At 40.6% G+C, this 23,118-nt stretch overlaps 1 protein-coding gene across 15 annotated transcripts in view; it reads left to right on the plus strand.

The window, feature by feature from the left end:
- The window catches only part of NTRK2 (neurotrophic receptor tyrosine kinase 2), a 214,899-nt gene that overhangs the window by 147,371 nt on the left and 44,410 nt on the right, over positions 1 to 23,118 (plus strand). For 8 of the 15 annotated variants that reach the window (XM_078386149.1, XM_078386136.1, XM_078386142.1 and 5 more), the window contains one exon: positions 2,221 to 2,409. In XM_078386149.1, the coding sequence (XP_078242275.1) occupies positions 2,221 to 2,409 (189 nt within the window). The remainder of the gene's footprint in view (positions 1 to 2,220; positions 2,410 to 23,118) is intronic. The other 7 variants (XM_078386138.1, XM_078386140.1, XM_078386146.1 and 4 more) reach the window with 1 other exon arrangement.

A 23,118-nucleotide genomic window follows, 5' to 3' on the forward strand; every position in this document is an offset into this window, starting at 1 on the left:
GATTTCTATTTCTCACATTTTTCTATATGAGGGAAAGGAAATGTGGTTATTGGATTGTAAGCTATTGGACTTTAACTCCCATTACGCATCACCTTTAGTCTGGCTGATAAGAGTTCTAGTCCAGCAACATATGGAGGACCACTATGTTCCCCAACTGTGTTCTACATTAGATGTCCATTTGAGTCAGGAGAAGAAAGTTATGTCGAGAAAGGGCTGTAGCTTAGCAACAGAGCACATTATTTACATGTAGACGATTCCAGTATCAAGGCCTGGTATCTCCAGGTAATAGAAAAGAAGATTCTTGACTTAATATGTTCGCGAAGGCTTTCACAGCCGGGATCTAATGGTTGTTGTGGTTTTTTCTGGCTCTTTGGCTGTGTTCTGAAAGTTGTTCTTCCTAACGTTTTGCCAGTCTCTGTGACTGGCATCTTCAGAGTAGCAAGGACCAGAGCACAGAGTGCTGTCTTCTGAAGATGCCGGCCACAGAGACTGGCGAAACGTTAGGAAGAACAACTTTCAGAACACGGCCAAAGAGCCAGAAAAACCCACAACAACCATTCTTAACTTACATTCTCAATAGCCATTTCTAGTCAGTGTTGACTAACTACTGAGTTAGATGAACCAGTCATCTGATGCCATATAAGACAATTTCCTATTGTCCTATCCAAAGTAGAATTCTCACACATATCTCTCTGTGTCACTATCGAGGCATATGGATGTCATTCCTGGTACATGAAGCATGTGGTACATGAACTTCTTTTCTGCTCCTATTCCGGTATCTTACAAGCAAATCATATGAGCTTAGGCCTACAGTTTTCACTTACATATTTGTACTGTTTCCAACATATTCTTTTAAGAGCAAGTATAAAGATTCAACTGTGGGGTCTGCTGTTAATTTCCCAGGTGTAAACAGGAGAAAAGCAGTAGAGGGAGGAAGAGAGGGAGGATGTAGTGGTGCTAGGGCTCACAGAGTCAAAACTGTAGGGATGATGATACTGTGTGACACCACTATCCCTCAAACATTTGGGCAACCCCAATAGTACCATATTGGGGAATGGATTTTACCCACAGCAATGAATGTTGTAGTGGGATAGTCATGCTGTAATCTGATGTGGTAGAGACTTGTTCCTAACTTGCATTAAGATCCATTAGCTTCGCAAAAGATATACTGCTGGTAGAGATGAAGGTCACTTCCCCCCCCCTCTATTTGCCTCTTCTATTATGTTTATTTTATGTAATACAGTACTGTTTTATATATATTTATTGTTCTATTTTATGTTGTTACCCGCCTAGATTGGTCTTAACCAACCAGATAGGTGGGATATAAATAAATAAATAAATGAATGAATGAATGAATGAATGAATGAATGAATGAATGAATGAATGAATGAATGAATATCTCTGCTCTCAGAAATATCAGCTGTGTTGTTTAAATCAATAAACACATTTGTCTTCATTTTTCACTCTCCTTGGGGTCATAACTATGGAAGCTATCTTGGTGAGCGCCTGCACCTCAGAATCTATCATGGCACCACTGGGAGCAAGTCAGTAGGGTGTGCTCTGAGAAAGAATGCATATCTAGCAGCCTTTTGTTTTCTGAGGAAAGGTGGGGGTCCTATTTCTTCCTTACAGTTTGGCTCCTGTATGTGAGGTTTTTTTTTCCCCTGAGAAACTGCACAGAAATGTTGAGGGGGCGTCTCTGAAATGTTCTGGTCATTTCTCTTGGAAAGAACTCCAACTCCAAGCTGCTTTGGATTACTACAGTTCCTGTGTAGCATGGCATCTTTCCTGCACAGGATTCACCAAAAAGGGCAATGAGCTGTGCAGGATATGGCAGTTGCCTGTGCAGAACAATAAGGGGAGGGGGGTTAAAAAAGACTCAGAAAACTGCCAACAGCAAGGATACTTGTCAGCTCTGGGTAGAGATGGCATAGTCTAAGGGAGTTCCAAGTGGGTATTTGCCTAAAGAGATCAGAGACAAGCACTTGAGACCCAAGCAAGCAAAGAACTGACTTAGTTCCACAGGTGGACATGTTGCCTCAAAGGTACTTTAGGTGATGTATACATAGTCTTGGTATGAAACCATATGTTGCTTCAGTGTGTTGTTGTATGAGTCTTACAGGATGTTGCCCTCTATGTGCAGTGGTGAATGCCAAAGTGGTAGCTGAGGGAGGGAAGAATTATGTCAAGTTACAGGGGAATCTTTGTTTCTAACTTTAGGTCCTTCTTCAGTTATCAGTAATGACGACGATTCAGCAAGTCCTCTCCATCATATCTCGAATGGGAGCAACACTCCATCTTCTTCTGAGGGCGGTCCTGATGCTGTAATTATCGGAATGACAAAAATTCCTGTTATTGAAAATCCTCAGTATTTTGGCATCACAAACAGTCAACTCAAGCCTGACACATGTAAGTACAGACATTTATACATTATTACTGTCACAGATTTCCCCCCCCCTCGGGTTGTGTACAAGAAGTAAATAGTGAATGAAGAAAAGAATCCTCAGATTAAGCCCAGCTCTGTTCATTAGGGTTCACTGTCATTAAGCATGCAGAAGACTGCAGCCTAAAGGTATTCCTGAAATGGTAGAAGCAGGGACAAATTGCATGTTAGGTCTCAATTATTTCTTCAGGCATATACTGAACACATTGATATATGACAGACTTCAAAGCACAAAATGTAGTATGCATTTAGTATGCGAAGTAAGTAGTAGTGGTTTTTAAGTAGAGATGTGCATTCAGATTTGGAAGTATTCAGAATTCACTGAATAATGCCGTATTCCAGAATTCTTGCTCACATAGAGATCCTCTACTACATTGTCTGCAGACTTTGTCTGCTTGAAGAAAGCAACAATGGAGGGTGTGAGGCTGGGCACTCCTTTATTCGCATGTTGCATATAGCAGGATTAATGTTACCTGTATAGGGCATAAGTAGAGTCCAGATCTGAATGTTATTCACTGTATTACCATGATTTGGTGAAAAAAAATGATATGGCAAAATCATATCACATCATTTATTATATGAATAGTGTGTGTTGGATAGATGGTCTTTAAAATGGACATTTTTGCTTCTGAAGTGAATTATAATGTCCCAAGAACATTCTACATAGCCTAGCATTTGGTTTTGAAAATGCAGATTCATTATTAATGAATCAGAAAGATTTTGAGTGGTGTTTCCAGCCTTTAAAACTTTAAATATTGTGTATGTATAAGAAGAAATAATGTAGAATAGCTTTTTGCTCCTAAGTCTTGGCAGCATTTTTACTTATTTGGAAGACTGTGTAATTTCTGTTTCTTTATTGCCACAAATCTGCTTCTTAAGTATGGTGTAATGCTTCATTTTTAGCTTATACCTGCAGGTCAGTATTTTCCATTTCTCCAGTAGATCGATTGTCTCTGGAGTTTTTCTATAGACTATTGATCAGGGCAATTGCTCTTCTCATATCCTGTTCCTCTTGAAGAGTTTGGAAATAATTCATTAAAAAATTAATTCATTGCCCCTAATTTATTTAAAATTTCAACAACAAATTAAACATTTGTTATTTTCATGAATAAATGTTAGTGATGTTAACTTTTGTGAGGAGCAATTCATTCCATTACAGGGGAGTGTGGCTGGATGTGCTAACTATTTTTGGCTAAATTTTGCCATTTTAATTATATTTTAGCATTTTAAACTACAATTAACATACCAGATCAATTTAATAATTTTTTCTTTCAATACACGAATGCCAACAAATTAATTTTGTTTAAAGATTTGATTGTAATACATTGGTTTTAACAGAAATGATTCCAAGCTCTGCACTTTCTTCAAATGCATGCTGGTAGCCCAAGGGAGAGGTAGCCATCCAACTGAAATGAGAGTTGCAGTGGTGAGGATGCTCATAATGGTTGGAATTACCCTTTAAAAGTAGTTAAGCTGTGAGATCATTGTGCATAGAATTTTTGCAATGCAAGAACCAGCATTACTCATAATTGCTTGATACCATTGTTATTGATCAGGCCACAGCACTGCAGTGAAATAATTCTTAGTGTGGGGATACATGATGGCTTTCCATGGTGATAATCTTTTTGTTTGAAATACCAGAGAGTTTAGGACTATCCCCAAGCAGAAACTAACCTTCTTGGGAATCTGTTTGTTTTACAGCTGTTATTGAGAGCTATATTACGCGCTTAATCCTTTCACCTTTCAGACATGCCACTCTTGTTAGTCCATTGCTATCTTTCATGAAATTTCTGGATGTTGAAATTTCCAAATAGACACAGGGGAGAGGAGAGGAAATCTAATGAAAATGTTCCACTCATATACTTGGTCTTAATGGCCCTTTTTATGGCAGAATACTAAGAAAATACAGTGGTACCTCGCATAACGAGTGCACCGTTTAATGACGAATTCGCATAGCGATCCGTTTTTTGGGATCGCTAATGTGATCGCATACTGATGCTTTCTATGGTTGAAAATCGCTTTGCGATGATCAGTAAGCGTTTCGCTTACCGATTTTCGCATAGCGATTTTTTTAAAACAGCTGATCGGCGGTTCCAAAAATGGCAGCCGGATGGGGAAACATCGCAGAAAGGTGAGTTTTGGGCCCCATTGGAACACATTAAACAAAGTTTAATGCGTTCCAATGGGTTTTTTCCCGTTCCGTATAGCAATGTTTCCCCATAGCGACGGTTAATCTGGAATGGATTAACGTCGCTATGAGGGGCACCACTGTACACAGATGGATGTTCCTGTTTCTGGTGAAACATTGGCATACAGTAAATTTTAGGGAGAAACAGCCTGGGACCGTCTAGAATGCTATGGACTACATTTTATCAATCCCAAATCTTATGCCTGCTGGTTGGAGCTGATGAGAGTCATAGTCAAAACTATCCGTGATCTAGCTGAAACAGCCACATTAGAGTAAGACCCTTTAATAAGATACATAAATGGTCCAAACAATCAAGCTACTTCAAATGGTGCATGAATTAATACTTTGACCAGAACTGCCAGCTAAAACAAGCTGAAAGAACTTTTGCATTTATGGTCAGCTATGTAGTACTGTGATCAACAATCAAGCTTTGAATGTGCTTTATTAGTGGCCAGCAGTGTAGAAATCAATAATTGTGGCCGAGACATTAAACCCTGTGAACTGAACAACTCTGAAAATGGATTCCGGTCCTGCACAAATCAGAACCAAATGGCTGTAAGAAGTTGTTCAGCTGGATCAGACCGAACTTCATTCTTGTCCTATTTCCAGTAGTTACCAGCCAGATTAGTCTTCAATCCATATGTCTTTCAAACTTCAGGGGAAATAATTCTTTTAAGAGGAGACCAGAAATGTAATAAATTATGGATTGTCACCATAATTTTGGTCCAAACAATGCAATTCGTGTCTTTCTACAGTTCCTTTGTCCAACACATTTTCTTTGTCCAACATGGATCTCATAAGAAAAGCCAAATAGAGCTTTTAAAAACACCAACACCTGCTGTTTTTCTGAAAACTCCCTTGTTGCTTTAATTTGCATCCAAATGAAGTAATGGTCTCTGCACTTTGAAGTCTGTTCCCAAAATTCTGTTTTCCTAGTCTCTGCTGAACAGACAGAGGGAATGTGTGTGAAATATATATCCTTCACTTACAGGAAGGACAAATCTATCACTGTGGTTTGATACTAATAGAAAAATGAAGAGCTTTGCAAGATTTTAAAGTAATCCTATGAAATAAAAACATAAGGGGTCCTGAAAATATCTTTCAAAGGAGATTTCGCCACTTTGTAGGCACAAGACATCAAAAAGATATTCCAGACAAACTCTCAAATCAACAAGCACCAAATGCTTTCTTTATGTGCCATCTATTTACAATGTCTTTCCTTCGTTCTCCCATTTTAACCTGAGAAGTAAATTAATTTTAATCTTCACTGGATTCTTGTGTCTTTCCAAGCAACGTCAGAATGTTGGTGGTCATCTTGAATGCCTAGGCAAGCTTGGACCCCAAGAGACTTATGATCTTGTCCTCCCTGTTAAGTTGTCTTGGGGAGGGGGAAGTGTACCGTATCTTGCTACTGTTGGAGTTATGGTTGGTGGGAACTTGTGGTAGGGCCTTTTTCATTGTGGCACTGTCATGCTTTGCCTCAAAAGACTCTGTTCATCCTCTCTGTAACAGGGTTTTGATATTTGATGAAAACATTGATAGTCGGCCCTGTTTGTAGGCTTGAACACATCATGCCTTGTGTTAATTTCTGGTACTGTTTCAATGTCTCATAATTTTATATCATAGTGGCCAGAACCTTGTTGACAATTTATGGTTGCATAAAGAGAAATTGGTAGCAAAATGGCCACTTGTCAACAAGGTGTAGGTTCTGTTCCAAGGCACATATGCAGAAACATAATCAGTACCCTATTAATGAGCAGCAATTTGCTGCCAAGACTTATGTGATTTCCCTTACTTACTGATCAGCAATGAGCTTCTAGTTGTCGTGTGTGTTTCTAATTCTTTATTTGATTGTTTAGCTTAATCTGTTTTAACTTTGATCACTGTTATCCCCCTTCGCCTCTGTTCTGTGACCAAACAATAGAATGTAAATGTTTTATTAGGAAATGTTATGCCAGACTACTGGTCAATTTCCTCTCCTCACTGCTGTCCTCATCTCTGAGAATATGCATAACATAATTCAGTACTACTGCTGGGAAGGAGGTTGGCATAGAAGTCATTTTCAATGTTAGTTCCATCTGAAGTGTAACACGTGTTCATTTGCTCTAAATTGATAGCAAAGCATAGGCTATAATAGTTTGAAGGAGTCCTAAGACACTGTAGTATTTATCCACACAGTGCAGGTCAGTGGAATGAAATATTGATTTATTCTATTCTTATGCAGATTAATATATGGTCTTAATTGGGTTTTTCAAATTTAACAGTCACATTTCCAGTTTTACCACTGGGTTTTGGAATACAGGTTTCAGGAAAGATTATGGGCATGGCTTTTAATTTAGAGTCTCTGTATTTTGTCATTTGAAGTTTTAGGTTTCCCTGAGAATATCCAAACCAAGGAAAGGCAAGACAGCTCAGTGAAGTTTGCATTTCATTGTGTGCAGGGCAGTGCAATCTGAGGTTCTGTTTACATGCCATGCTTTGAGGTGCTATTGAAGTGGCTACCAAAAATCCTCAAGGTATAGCCATGGTAGTGGCCAAGGCAGCAATCTGAGGTGTGGCAGGTGCCTGGATCCAAAAGCTACCAGAAAATTAATAGTTAGGGCCATTGTGGATATGTGGGAGACTGTAGCACCAGCTTATGTGCTTTGAGATAGCATTTCAGATATACTAAATCTCATATAAATTGATTAGATTGGTACATTCTCTTGGCCCATTCGTTCAGACAAGCCTAGTTCTTCAGCAGACATGAATTAGATTCGCACTCAGCATGAGGTGAGTAAGTGGTATTATCAAATGAACAGAATTTCCGGTTCCTCTTGAAAAATCTTTGGCTCAAATTTGGCCTCAGGTCCAGAATTTTCAGTGCTGTTATTACCACTGGCATTGCAGTTTACTGTTTAGCCTGCATTTAAGAATGACAATATCTATTAAAGGTTATCCCTTCAATGTGTTTGGGGAGTATTTGGAGACACAATAGGTGTGCTTCCTTGGCAATGCCCTAATGTGCATGTATTGAGATTAATTCATGAATAGAAGCCCTACAAAAATACAGTCATACCGTACTCAGGATGCATTCCAAGAAAATGTAGTGCTAACAAAATCAACACTAAACAGGATCATTGTAACATTGTATCTTGTGCCAGGAGTTCTAGAGGCCCAGTTTACCTGTGACATGGAGTTGGCAGACCAGGTCGTAGATCTCCTGGCATCCGACTCTAGGTAGACTGAGGCCCTTCTCAAGCAGCAGCTGAGAATGCATGCTCTAGCAAATCAGCACTCAGCAGGGCAGCTATTACTGTATAGTCATATGGAATCCTGTTTTATGAGGAATATAGATCTCAGGGAACCACCTGCACAAATGCTGCCATACATATATAGGATCCAATTCAATGCGAAGAGTGTGAATTCCTGCACCAAATGTTGCATATCACACTTTGCATACACACTGACTTGTTTACTGGTGTAAAACAGCTCCTTGGGATGGTATCCTGTGTAAACCATGAAAGGAATATAAGTGTTCAAATTGTTCTCCTGTTTCTCTGCCCATTTTGGAATTATATCTGAACAAATGTAAGCCCAAAGGAAATAAAATATTACATAACAACTAAAGGCTATGGAGACAGGGAGAGTGATTTGATTTTCAACCGTTAATGGATTCATGTGTCATTTTATGAAATCTTGGCACTAAAATCTCTGATCAGTGTTAAGGTAAGAACACTAGAAGTAAAGGAGCACGTAGCCAGAATTATTCATAAGTCAAGCAAACCGTCTTCCTTCCAATTCATTATCAAGTGATCATGTCATTAATCAAATGTTTGTGCTTGCATTACGTTCTTTGCCTTTGGCAAGTGTTCCAAAGATGAGCCACAGGAAAAAAAAGTAATTGTTGATTCAACAGCCTTCTTGTTAACAAGACTGTGTGTAATAAAAAGGATAATACCATTGTTTCTCAACAATTGTTTCTGCAGTGCTACAATTAGATTCAGCATAATGAGTAGCCGATTAATATACATAATTCTCTGGAAGGGAGTACTTTTATTAGGACCAACAAAAACACCAAAAACTAGTAACGAAGCTTTTGGATTCTGTAGGACTATTTATCGGGCAGTACTTGCTGTTTACCTGATCACAACATATCCCATCATCTGAACCATGTGCAGCCCTACTCCAGTAACTATACCTTAAAAGTTACAATATTTCTGCAGGGCACATGCTCTGAGGTTTCCTCAGCCTCATTTTTGTACAAGAGCCATGCATACTGTGCTCCATGTTAGGCAATGACTGACATCCTGGAGCTTTAGCATGAAGAACATTTGTAATGTTCAGTCCCTTCCTAAAAAGTTACAGTCACACTGCAAAAAAACACAAAAACCCTGAAATGACAACTTGTTAAGCTGTGCTACTAATCAACAAATCTGATACAGTATTAGGAATGGCAACACAGAGAAACCAGGTTCAAGACACTTCAGCCTCCTAGGACACTCTGTAACCGATCTCAAAGTGGCTGTTGTGGGAAAAGGAAATTACAAAAGGAAACTCAAGAGAGAGAGAGAGTAGAACTTGGCTACATTAACAAGTTCTAGTGCAGTTCTATGAACCTAAAAAGAGATCAAAGCTTCTTAGCGCACTGGATGAATTAATAACTCACCTACTGTAAGATGACTATAAAATATTGGTCTTCCTCAGTAGTATAGTCACAAATTCAGAAGTGCAGGGTCCCTCCACGAGACTTTCACACACACGTGTTCTTTCTTTCCTGAGCACATGTGCACATACATTCATAGTGCTCCAAATTGTGACTTACCTTAAAAGCAGCAGAAAGCAAAATTAAGATTTTCCCCTCTCTAGGGGGATGCAGTCAGTAAGCATCAGTAGGTGCCAAGTGGGGCTGCCGTTCTGCATTTCCTGGATTATCTGCCTGTTAGCATTGTCAAGCAACCCAAACATCTGCTAAAGTGCACTGCTCAGCAGTGAACCGAGTGGAACGGCTTCACGATGGTACACCCTTCCTTTCAGTGTTGTTCATACAGTATTACAAAGGGTACCGGGGTCCACACACAACTGGGAACGTTTGCTTTTGCTTTTCTGGTCTGTTTCCTCTGGCGTCCAAAATATAACATTTCCAAGTTCTGGCTGTAATGTGATTTGCTCCTTTCTCGTAATAGCCGTACCAGCAGAACTGAGCCATTGTAAATGGTTGTGCATTTTATTATACCGTATTTTTCGCACCATAAGACGCACTTTCCCCCCACAAAACGGGGTGGAAAGTCTGTGCGTCTTATGGAGCGAAGAAAACAGATTATATTGTCCTGTTTTCTTCTCCTGAAAAATTGGTGCGTCTTATGGAAAGGTGCATCTTATGGAGCGAAAAATACGGTATTTAGATTTTCTGTTTTGGTTGGTTGGTTTGTTTTATAATTTTAAAAACATTCAGCAAAATTGGCTAAATCAAGGCAGACCGGCTCAGGGAATTAGGAGAGTTGTAGTCTAAAAATTAGCACATTGTCTCTCTGATTTCAGCTGTCTGCTCTGTGCTGTTGAAGATGAAGGGCCCCCCAGAACAAGAAAGAGGTGGCAAGCAGCACCGCATACATGGCTCTCCACAGAGATTTGTCCTCAAAGCCCTCGGCCTGCCCTGAATGGGCAGATCTGTCCATTTGGCTTTCTCCCACCTCCTAGTACGTTTCAGCTGAGCTCTTTCCATCCCATTTATGGAGAAGTGTTGTGCACATTGGAAAGTACTTCTAAAAAAATATATACCTGAACAAAATGCTTGCCCATCCCTAAAACCCACTGAAGTATTCTGCTAGATAAATGGAAGAGATGCTGTTCTCTACATAGACACTTAGGTGCCACTTCATGAAACCCCTGATGTGAAATACTCTTCTGTGGAGTGCAGAAAGGTGGAAAGTGGCAAAAGGGGAGTATAAAGATGAGAGAGACAACCATCCGATGCCTTGCGGTCTTTTGCTTTTTATGCAGTGAGGTCTTAAATTAAACGAGATTTCGCAGATGTGTGCAGTGCCACATCTCAGGCAATTAAAGCTATTAAATAGATTCTTTCCCTCGTTCTTTGACAGCGTATCTGTGGAATCTGGGTTAACGCACTGAAGGCATTTGGGAGTGTTGCCACCCTTTTTAATTTTTTTCCCCTGGCTGGTGTTAACAGCAGTCATTTTTAATGATGACAGATCTTTAGCCGGCTTTCATGGGAAGAAGCTGCTTGTTTCAGTGTTTCTTCTCCTTGGCACTACGCTTAGAACCACCCAGCCATTTAAATTTTCTGCTGGCCAGGTTAGGAAAAGAATTCTACCTCATCCTTTGCATGGTGAAAGCAAAACATGGGGAAACTGGCGAGTCGTAATAGAGTTTAATTGGAGGGTGCTTTTTTTTGTAGAGAGAAGACTTTTTTTCTTTCTTATGCTAAAAAGTTATTTATTTATGATACCTTTGATTCCCTTGGTTCTGAATGTTTGGTTATAAATAAAAGCCAATTGATGATTACTCATTATTTATTTATTTATTTAAATTGATTATCACTAGCTGCCTGTTAGGAAAGTGTGAAGGCAAGAGGAGAAGGGGACGACAGAGGATGAGATGGTTGGACAGTGTCATCGAAGCTACCAGAATGAATTTGACCCAACTCCAGGAGGCAGTGGAGGACAGGGGGGCCTGGCGTGCTCTGGTCCATGGGGTCATGAAGAGTCGGACACGACTAAACAACTAAACAACAACAAAGCTGCCTTAAACATTTTTTTAAAAAAAATTAATAGAGCATTAAATTAAATGGCAATTGCTAAATACATTAAAGGGTAGAGGAAGAGAAGGGGGGAAGAATATAATTTCCATAGGATGTAGTGGAAATAGCAGGAGTTGGAAAATATTCAACAAATTCCTGTTGCACCTTCAAAACTGAATTTGTTTAAGTGAAGCCAGGAGTCAATGGGCCCATTTGTTTGTGTATACAGAGATGGGAAGTATCTGTGGAAGGTTCTCAGTCATCCAAGTGAGGTTATCTGGAAGTTGAGTCATAACTGGACTTCTTTCTTATTAGCTTGAAACATTTTGCTACTCATCCAAGTACGTAGCTTCTTCAGTCCGAGAACAGTTGGTAGGAGATCCCTGATATATCATCCATGATGGTTTCACTTCCTCCTAGTCTGAATAGCCTTATTATTTAAAGGATAAAGGACAGTTGTTTGATGACTAAGATGTACTCATTTTGGACAAGAAGTTAGGTGGTTTGAGAGAGGGGTCAGGAAGGCCATACATGTGCATATAGAAAATCCCTCACTCAGCAGGGGTGGAGCCCTTAGATACAATCTGTCTCCTATTTATCATGCTGCCCTTTCATCTGTCCCTAGAAAGATTAGGACCACACACACCAGAAAGACTACTGTTAATGACCTACAAGGATCCATGACAATGGGTGGAGAAGGACTGCAGAACTGGGATTTTCACTCACCCCCCCCCAGTCCTTTGTCTTCCTAAAGAGATAGGAAGTGTTACATGTTTGAGCTACCGCTCCACAAATGGCTATAGTATTCTGGAAATTATACTCTTAAGAAAGGAACTTTCAGCTTCTCCACCTGAACTCTGTACATTTGGCCAGCTAAGGTTTTGCAGGATAAGCTTTCAGTAGGAGTCCATGAAAAAAATGACTGGAGTAAACATTCCAATTCTCCAATTGCACACCCCAAACACTAAGCCTGCCAACTCTGTAGGTACCTTACCTCTCTTCAGTATTTGATGAACAGTGTCACAGTATCCATCTAGGATGTCCATCACTCTGTGGGAAATGGGCAGTTTGTTGCATCAGGTCCAGCAAACCTGCTAAGGAGCACTTTTTCCAAGCAGACGTTTAACCAATTGGAAGCAGCTGCTTGAGGCTATTCACAATTAATGAATCTAAATAGAGAGTACCTAAAATACTTAAGTGGAGAAATGGAAGGAAATTTGATTAGCAGTACCAATTAACTGAGGTTGGGAGATTTTTCTTTCTTTTGAACTGGAGCAACTTAGCCAGACATCTGACTTTTTAAAACCCAGAGTCTTTACTTTCCTGTTTTCTTATTAAATCAGATTTACTTATTATTTCTAAAACAGCTATCCTCTGAAGGCTACCTTTGTGCTTGTAGATGGCAGTGAGTATGCTAAAGATATCCAGCTGAGAACATGGTGGAATGTCCTCATAGATCTTTACTTGACATTACATACATTTCAGGTGGGCAAGGTGTGCCTGTGGACCATTTGTGGTTCCCATAGGCTTTCCCCCCCCACACCTCCCATGCTTAAAACACACACACACACATTTGGCAAAAGGGAAGAGCTATTTTGCTCTTGTTTTCTGCTCTTAGGCCTCTTCCCTAACCCTACCCTGCCCAGTAGTGGTTATTTGGGGCAATTTCCAGACCTGCTGGAGCCCTTATTGGAGGCTGACAGCTGGAATATGGACCCTCTTGCCCACCCCAGTTGTACACTATACAGAAACTCTTCTCATTCATCGGCTTTACCCATCTCAGTAACTATGATGCCCTGATTTCTCCATATATATGCTTTTTACTGAGACAATTCTTTTCAGGATAGCTGAAGGGGAAGATATTAAACTCCCCTCCCCAAATGCTGTGGTTCTGATTTGAATCAGGAAGTGTTTTTAACTTTGAGCAGGGAGATCTATCTTCATTCACAGTTCTTTTGCCATTGTATATTGTCTTGGGGGGGGGGCAGTAACATGTTCAACCTGGACTAAAGAGTGCCTGAATATCATAGGGCTAGCTAATGCTGACTTGAAGACGGACTGAATCAGAAATAACAACCTAAGGGTCTCTCACAACTATGGTCAAAAGAACTAATAAATGGTTGATATGCTTGTCTCCTTTCGTCCTTGCATTAGTTGATGTGAGGAGGTCCATCTGTATTGTTACACCTTTACACCTATAGCTGAATAGTAAGAAGCAAGTGAGTTATTGTGATTGGGTTCTTTTGAAAGAGTGGGCGGGCCTGTAGTTCCGGCGGGAAGAACTGACAGAGACGAAGCGACGGGTGCAAACAACGGTTGTTTATTGTCCTTAACTCCAGGAATTCCCAAACCAAATGGATCCAACATTTCTACCTCTGGCAACAGCTTATAACTTTTAACTTTAACATTTTCAACATTTCTAGTTTCTTTTACATTCTCTTCGCTCCAAGGATAGAGCTGGTTACTTGGCTCTGTAACGACGCGCTCAGTACTGCACCCCTCGGGATCCCTCCAATCTGGGGAGATAGGGACTGGTACCACAAGGGATCTCCTTCTTCCCCGAACCCAGAATAGGAGATGTTACTTCCCATTTCCATCTCTCACTTTGTTCACCGACCACTTTAAGATGTTGACCGAGTGGGATGGGCAACAGTCTCCTCCCGTCATCGAATTAGGAAAGTCTTTTACCAGTTTCGCGATCCTATCTCTTTGCTCTCCAGTCTCATCTGTCTGCACACTTCTTTCTCTCTGCTCCTTCTTCCCCCCTCTCTCTTCACTCTCCTCCTTTATATCATCCCATCTCCACCCTCCAAACTCCTCCCTCGCCTGTCTCTGTTTCTCTTCCACCAGAAACACTTCCACTGCTTTCATAACTCCTGTTCCTTCATCATCCAACTTTATCAATTCCCCTACTGCACCATCTCCATGTTCTTTCTTTGGTTTCTTCATGGAGGGTGGCACACTTCTGTTCTCCTGTTCACAGTTATCTATCTGGCTGTGGACCCAAATGTTGGGACTTCGATTCCCAGCTGGGCATCCCAGGAGAACAGCCAACCTTTATAGCCTTGGGCATGCTCCGCAATCCAAGGGCAGTCCCAGAAGAAGAAAACAGTAAACTATTTCTGACTATTCTCTTCATAGAAAACCCTGGAAAGAGTCTTCATAAGTTGGAATTGACTTGACAGCACAATAGTTATCTTTGTGTTGCAGAAAGAGAATTAGAGGAATAATGTATGAAAAGTAATTAGACTTGTGTCTCAGAAAGGGTAGCTGTGAATATCTAAATAAATCAGTTACAAGTAGTCTTGGGATGCTTTAGGATAAGGATATAATAAGGAACAAAAGTCAGAGAATCACATCGAGTTGTGTCATTTCTGTGATGGAGTGGCTTCCCTCGCTGAAGCTGTTAGAGACCCAATGCTTCCCCAATGCACTCTAAAAAACTGGTCTGAAAGACTAGGAAGATGTAGGGGAGGGGGGGAAAGGGACAGAATTGGTAGATTTCCCTTAGCACAAAATTGGATTTAACTTAGAGTTAGCTTGGCCAGCATACCATATTTTCACGTGATTTCTCTGTATCTTTATGCTGCATTGATTTATTCTGCTCCTACTAACTGTAAGTAAAAAGATTCCTCCAAAATTTATGGGAAAAGTGGAACTGTTCCTCCTATTCTAGAAACAGATGTACAATTCAGATTTCAGCAGAAACTTCAAATGAAATAACCAGTGTTCAAAACTTAGATGCTATTATCTGTTCCTTTCTTAGCAATCAGATCACACCTTGTAGTAATATAGAATCCTTTCTTGCAAAGCTCTCTGCTCCTCACGTTAAGAACATCTTGCTGTCCCCAAATAACTGAATTTGGCTGCAAGAAATATAATGAGACATACTTAGAGGAATTTTCTTGCTAAGGCAACACATATGTTGGACGAAGAGCAGACTTAGTAATGGAAATATGTTTTGGAATCATAGCATGAAAATAAAGAAAGAAAAAAAAAACACCATCACTAATTATCTGGGAGAGTTCCATGATCTAAGAGCCAACAGAGACATGACGCCATAGATCCGTTATTTGATCTTCTGACGGTTATTTTGTGTTTTTCCACCCCTGAAAATAAAGCATCTGCAGAAATCTCAGGTTTTTATTAGAGCAGCTTATACCCTGTCTTATTTTTTAACCTGGCAATTTTTGAGATGTTCGGATTTGTAAAAATGGTACAGAAGAGCTACAAGAGTAGAATCATCCCAGTCAAACTCAGAGCCTCCAAAAGCATTATGAGGCCCTGTTCCAGTCATGGGCCATCAATGTCAGATGTGTTTCAGTCCTATCAAGGAATCTTCAGACGATACCCCACATTCTGCCTATGCAGATCCATGAAAGAAGATTTCCTTTTGTTACTAGCAGCCCATTCCATGTCTTAGGCCAGGATCCAAAGAGCTAAAGTTAAGAATTCCATACTGCTAAATGGGTTTGGGAATTATTATTTATTGAGCAGCATCATGCTAGGATCCCACCACAGAATGAACAACTGGGATTTGCAATTGAGGCAGGTAAGCTACTACAGTATTTGCTCCTGAAAGTTGCATTTACAGTAACTGTGGGAACAAATGGCAATAGCAATAAAAGTGTGGTTTTCAGAGACCTTGGAGGTAAGTAGGTGCCAGTAACTACTTGCCTGCAATTAGTTCTGTTTCACAGTGCCCAAAATATAGCTACACCAACAAGTTATAGCTCCACTCCTTTTGAGGTGTAACTATCCTTTTAGTTACTTCTACAGTTAGAAAGGTATGCCCTCTCAATAATGGAGGAATATGGATGGCAGTGGTGCTGACTTTTTTATTGTGCTATCAACCAGTTTTCTTGAGGATATCAAGGCAACAGTGAGGTAGACAAAAGAGGTTTTGTGCTACAGGACAGCAGATTGATTTTTAAAGAAGAACTAGTTTAGTTACTTTTGAGAAATAAGAAAGTAAATTGATTTTAAAGTGCTTCACTATAATTATGATTAACCACTACACTGGAGACTTTAAAGCTTATAACTCAGTGGTTCCCAAACTTGGCACTGTGGCACTGTGAGATGCCAGCAAACCAACCCAGGAGCATCACGGAATCTCTCATCCTTCCTCCTCCTTTCCTCCCCCTTCTCCCAAAATATCGTATAGCACTTACTTCCATTTTCTCTGATGTCTCTGCATGGTGGAGAGAGGGAACCCTGGCCCAGTCTTGCCAAAGGACTGGGTTTCCTGTCCTTCTGTTTGCAAGGAAGGCTTTCCCCTACTCCCCCTCCGCAAATGCAGCTTCCCCATTTTATTGGAAGGTGCTTTACTTGGAGATGTCAGGGCATGAGTGGGTTTCCATTAAGCCACCTGTATATAGCATAGTCTGTGGTTCCATCTAGTGGCTAGTATTGGTAATACACTTTGGGAATATGTATTTCTTGTGTTTTGGTTTTTTTAAAAAAAATTAAGGCTGTGGATAAGTGAAACAACGGGTACTGATCCTGCAAATACAGAAGTTCTACTGTAATGGGGAGCCACAGTCAGTGGCCAATACATCAAGGGAAATGTGAGTCAAAATGTTTTGGAAACCACTGCTATAATTACTTCTTAAAGCAACTTTCAGAGCTCTGGAAAGAAATTAGAAATAAGTTAAAAATTAGCAGGAAATTAGTGAGCTATAAGGCGTAATAGATACACTCCCATTTTCTCATCCTTGAGTTGTTCTAAAAACGAGGAACCAATATGAGATTTTTTGCTTTAACATGAGAATGAAAAGACCAGTGGATTTTTTTTTTTGTTGGCCTCACCACATCTTTGCATAGAATGTATGTTTTGCACTAAAAAACTTTTATTGTGCAACACACATACACACAAGCTTTTCTGCACAAAGTACAAGGTTGTTTGTGCAAAGGAGGCAAAGAAAAATCCATACATTGGCTGAAATCCTGTTACAAAGCTCTGTCTGTGCAATGCTGAAGACAACAAATCACCAGTGTTTAAAGAAGATTCACTGCTGATGAAAGATTGTTCTGCGGGGTGCACACAACTCATACACAATGCAAGGAAGTCACACACATCTTGAAATCCTCAAAGGAAGTCCTTGATAAGTGTTGGTTTGTCACTCCTGCTGACATCACCTCTGCCCACAAGGCGCTGCAGCCCTCTTTACCTGAGGTGGACATTCAGTCAGCAGCAACTTTTAATGGAAGATTCAAATGCAAGAGTGTGAGGAAACTATTATTTATGGTGGCATCTTTTACTTTTTAATAGAATGCTAACAGATGTATTTCAACTGGCAAAGTCAAAAGTTCCTAATTAATCAGAGGTGCCAGCTCAGTTGCCCCATAAGACCAGCATCAGTTTTTAAGATCCTAACCCATGGAAAAGGCTCCCTTGGGGCCATCAGACACTGAGGGAGAGGGCACAAAGTTCCAGGAAGTGAGAGGATGCTCAGCCATGTAAGGCCTTCTCTGTTTCCCACTGTGATACCCTTCATATGCACACAGAGAATAAAAGTACACCAACTGATGTCTCTCACTAATCCACATTAGATTTCTTTATGTGCCTGTTTCTAAGTTGCCTGACCACAGATATGCTCGGTTCGTCCCAAAGGACATTTACCTCACAAGTGCAGTCAATGTTGGTTACCACTGTGAGATTTTTCACTCCTGGCAGAAAGCAAAAAGACCAGCATGTTCTGGCAGGAGCAGCAGCATATTTTTAATTTGCTTAATTTCAGAGTTTTTAACGCAAAATTCAACAAATTTTTGCTCAAAAATACTTCTGCAAATTCGTTGTTGAGTTGGGGAGTTCTTCTGGTGCAAAAAAGTGTCATAATGACAAAAATGTATAACATTCTCATGATCTTCCTCAGTGGGAAGAAAACATTCAAAATTTTTCATTCTCATCTGCAAGAATGAAATAAATGAATATTATATCCCTAATGAGAACTTAAAATTAGGATTTCACCTCCTTAAATTTAGTAGAGAAAATCTGAGATTAAATTACTGGAGAGTGGTAAAGGTTCCCCTTGACATTTAGTCCAGTTGTGTCTGATTGTAGGGCGCGGTACTCATTCCCGTATCCAAGCCGAAGAGCCAGCGTTTATCTGAAGACAGTTTCCGTGGTCACGTGGCCAGGGCGACTAGACACAGAATGCCATTACCTTCCCACTGTGGTGGTACCTATTTATCTACTCGCATTTATATGCTTTCAAACTACTAGGTTGGCAGGAGCTGGGACAAGCAATGGGAGCTCACTCCATCGCATGGATTCAATCTCACGACTGCTGGTCTTCTGACCTTGCAGCACAGAGGCTTCTGCAGTTTAACCCACAGTGCCACCACATCCCTTATAGTGGAGAGTGGGTGGAAGCTAAATCAATAGATTTGCCTGTCTAGCCAATGGAATTTCAACCCTGTGAAAGTCTGGCTTTGAACACCTGTGTTATCAGCCATGTTTGTGGTGCAGAGTTCTTGTTTCATAGCTGTCAGGTATAACATGCTCCATTCCATGAGGAGAATAGTAGTAACTAATGAATTTTGCTTTCTGTAGATGGCTTAGAATTGTGCTTGCCACATTTCAGAAAAGAACTATCCAGGACTCACGAATTTCTTCATCAATTCTATAGAAAGAAAGAAAGAAAAAAGATTTAAACTATTAAAAAGGTTGGAGAAAGCAAAACAGATTTAACCATCCCTAATCCTCACATACTTTCTGGATGACCTTGGGCAAATTACTGTTTCTTTGTTCTGAGGATAAAAGGAGGTGGGTCACATACATTGTTGTAAGATCCTTGAAGGAAGAGGAAGATTTTAAAATGTAATTAAAGAAGCAAAGGTACAGTAGGTTTAGAACTTCAAAGTTTGAAGAATATTGCCTTAAGGTCAAATTCATTAGGCTAATTGAGTCAAGACTGAATAAAGTCTATTCAGCCATTCCTGACCTTTCTCTTCCTGTGTGTGTGCGCGTTTGTGGTTTTTATTGCTCTTTATCTGCGCATGCCCTTGTTCAGCAAAACCTTGCATCTGCCAGAAGACTCGACCTGTGCATCTCTGTGAATAGCAACTAGCCTTGGATGTTTGCCTGGTGCCCACTTTTTGAACAGCCGTACGCCTGTGGGGAGGGCAGCAATTTTGAACGCCAATTCTCCTAATTGTTTCCCCTCCTTTCAGCTGCATCGGAACAAAATGTCCAGGCTTTTATGGGCCATCTTCCCCTGCTTCCCATGCTACAGAGAGAAGGCTGTGAGCAAGATCATTATTGTGTGATAAATCAGCCAATAAACTTGCAGGCGCTGTATTGTCAAAGTGTTTGGGCAGCTCCTGTTTCTTAATGACAGCTGCCTGGCATGGAATGCTCTAATTATCAACTCAAGAGAGGGAGTTCAGAGAAATTTGGCGGGGGAGGGGGGTAATGAAATGGATGCTTAGGTGTGGATAGCACCAGTAACTATAGAAACTGTCATTTGTCTTGCTCTCGGACCAAAATTGTATTAAGGGATCCAGCTGAATCATCCCATGTGCTAAGATTCAGGTTGTTCCCTGTCACCTAGTCTCATAACTAAATGTCTACCTTTATGGTGTGTGCATTCTTTCTTGCCATAAAGACCTGACATCATTGCAAAGTTAAATGTCTGACATCTGCTACACTCCCAACCTCAGCGCTTGTAACCCCTTCTACATTTAGCTTGGAGACACTATAGTTCAGCGGTGAAGCCCAGGTGAAAGGATCCTATGGTCAAGAATAGTAAATTGTGGTAAATTCTGAAGTACAGGAGCTCATCATCACAATAGCTATGATAACATGCCCAAAGAGATGCTCAAAATGCAAGCAGCTAAGTTGTTCAGTATCAACAATAAGTTTTAGCAGGTTCCATCTCCACCAAGTCTTTTGTCAAACAGCTGAGCCTTAATTGCCCATTTGAAACCAAGATACTCCAAATTGTTTTACTTCTAGGCAGCTTTTCTCCCTGAGAGGAGATTATGGTAGATGATGGTATCTAAGAATATAAAGAATGCTTTCTCAGTTGTTTGCTGTCATCCATTTAGATAATGTTGACTTGATGAAATATCTTGAAGCAAGGCAAGGAGCATTTCCCCCCCTCATGCAGATCTCCATAATATAATGCAAACTCTCTGTGCACAAATATAGTCTCCCTTCCCTTTTGGAAACAAAGCATACACATGTGGTGCAGAAAACAACTGGCTGATTATTTTGCTTAGCATGTATTATTGTATTGTTTACATTCTTTGCACAGTTATGTTTTGTTAGCTTTTTTTAAAAAAAAAACCTATCATTCTTGTTTTGTTACTAAGAGTGCCACAGAATATCTTACCTTCTTTCAGAGCAAGGAGAACAATTTTGTGGTTCATTATCTCGCATGTGAAGATGAGTCATGTATAGACTTGTGATCCCAACATTGTACCTGCTAGTCAAAATGTTTCAAAGCTTTGACCTTGTGAGGCCTGACTACACCACCCCATGGATGGTCAATAGCTAAGCTTTTTAAGGTAAAGGACCTCAAGTGGTCGATTCAGGGAACAATGCTACTCAGCGCTGGGTAGCCATTGTTCATCAAAGTATCACCAAAGTACATAATATTATGTACTTATATATTATCAAAGCATAGAGTAGCTGTGTATATTTTATTTGCTTATTACATTTCTACCCAGACTTTCCACTAAACGATAGTGTTTACAAACTTTTAAAAGAATAATAACAGATAACATCACATTTAGCTAAAATATTGTAAAATAATATGTCAGCTCACCTAAAAAACCCATCAAAATTAAGCAAATACATCAAAAATGAGTAAAATCAGCAAAAGATACCAAGGTGTTTTTACTTTCTTCTCAAAAGCAGTCAGCGTGGAAACAGATTGCAACTTGGAAGGCCATTCCATGGTCTAGGAGCCACATTTACTTGATAAACGGGCTTCTAAAATTGTTGATATTTTTAATAGGGCCTCTCCTGACACTCCTAATGTATGGACAGGCTCATAACAAGGCAGGTGTTCCCTTAGCCAGGTAGAGACCAGCATCTTGAATTGAGGTTGGTAAGCAATTGCTAACTAGTGCAGTTCTTTCAGTATTGGGATCATATGATCGTGAATGATACCAGGCACCAGATAGAGGCCTAGCTACCACATGTTACATTAACTGAAAATGTTGGACCCTCTTCAAGGATGGCTCCATGTAGTAGTCAAAGTGTGATGTGCTGTAACTAAGGCATGGATGAATGGAAAACTTTTGGCTCAAGGGCAGGTTTCTTTAAGAATGGTTTTATTACAGTTTCTTTTAGGCAGGAAGAGATCAATCCTTCCTTTAAGAAAGTATTTGTCCCGCTCCTTAGCCATTGCATCAGTTCCACCATGGCAGATTAGTTAGAAGGAGCAAGGATTGAGAGAGCAGGTGATAGCACTAACCATGCCAAGCGCACTGTCCACATCCTCCAGATCATCCTCTGCTAGAAAGACAAGTGGTTGCCAAAGTTACATCAACGTGACTTGCCTCAATACTAGAGTCCAAGTCAAGGTAGATTTGATTCATCTTGTCTGCAAAGCACATGGTAAACTGTTCACGGTGAGGAACTCATTGTTCTGTCTCTCAATGCCCAGTACCCGGGTAAGGGAGGTCTTGCACAGGGTGGGAAAGCACTGTTGGTCTACTAGGTGCAGAAGCAATAGTATAAGAGAGACATAGGCATAGGCTTTCTTAGTAGTCTTGCCTATGCAGTATACGATTTCAGCCATCTTCCAATGTTGTTCTGGCCTCTGGCCTTTTTCTTTCATTGCTCTCAGCTCCCTCTGGAACCAGAAAGCTGACCCAGCTCTGTAGGTAGAGAAGGCACTTAGCAGCAGTATTTTAAACTGCCCTTCCCATATTCCACCAATCAATCAGTGCTTCGACAGTACCATCGATAAACAAAGTAGAAAGCTTCCCCAAGTGCATTCAAGAAACCATTAGGATTCATCAGGCACCTGGAGCAAACTCTTAATCAGTCCACCACCCCTACAGAGGTTCACACCAGATGCCAGTCTAAAATTAGCCAGCTAGTGATCTGTCCATGGCAACAGAGTCATATGTAACCCCTCCACCTTCAGTTCACAATTTTCACCAGACAAATATATCAGACCTGAAGTATGCCCTGCCACATGAGTGGTGCCAACCACCACCTGGAACAGGGTCATGGTGAACATGTAATCCTAAGCAACTCCTAGCTGAGCAAATTCAGTATGAATGTTGAAGTCACCCAGAACAAAAAGCCTGGGCTCGTCCAGCACTGCACCAGAAATTGCTCCCAATAGTTAAAGGAGGGGAACTTTGGGAAGCAGAGTAGATGGTATGCCAACAGAATCCCAACACTACCTTGGTCACCGAGCCACAGCAGCGCCATCTCAAAATTGGTTGACTGCTGGATGGAACATATGGTTCGTAAGACTGGATGTTTGTAGACTGCAACCTTTCAACCATCCAGCCTGGCCTTGTGTACCATTGAATAGTTTAGTCTACAGAGGAGGGTGAGACAGACTCCCTCTCAACCAGATCCCTATGATACAAATCAAGGCAGCACCTTCATCCAGAATCAAATCCTCTACAACTGAAGATTTTTCTGCAACTGACCTGCCATTAAAAAGAATCCTTAAGCTTGATGGTCTCTGCCTTTGTCACACAGCTCCTTTGGCTAGATTCCAAACTGATAGAAGGGAAAGACAACCAATGGTCTGGCCTCCTTTCCTTCTAGCG

This window comes from Pogona vitticeps, chromosome 2, assembly GCF_051106095.1.
Source record: "Pogona vitticeps strain Pit_001003342236 chromosome 2, PviZW2.1, whole genome shotgun sequence".
Lineage (NCBI taxonomy): Eukaryota > Metazoa > Chordata > Lepidosauria > Squamata > Agamidae > Pogona > Pogona vitticeps.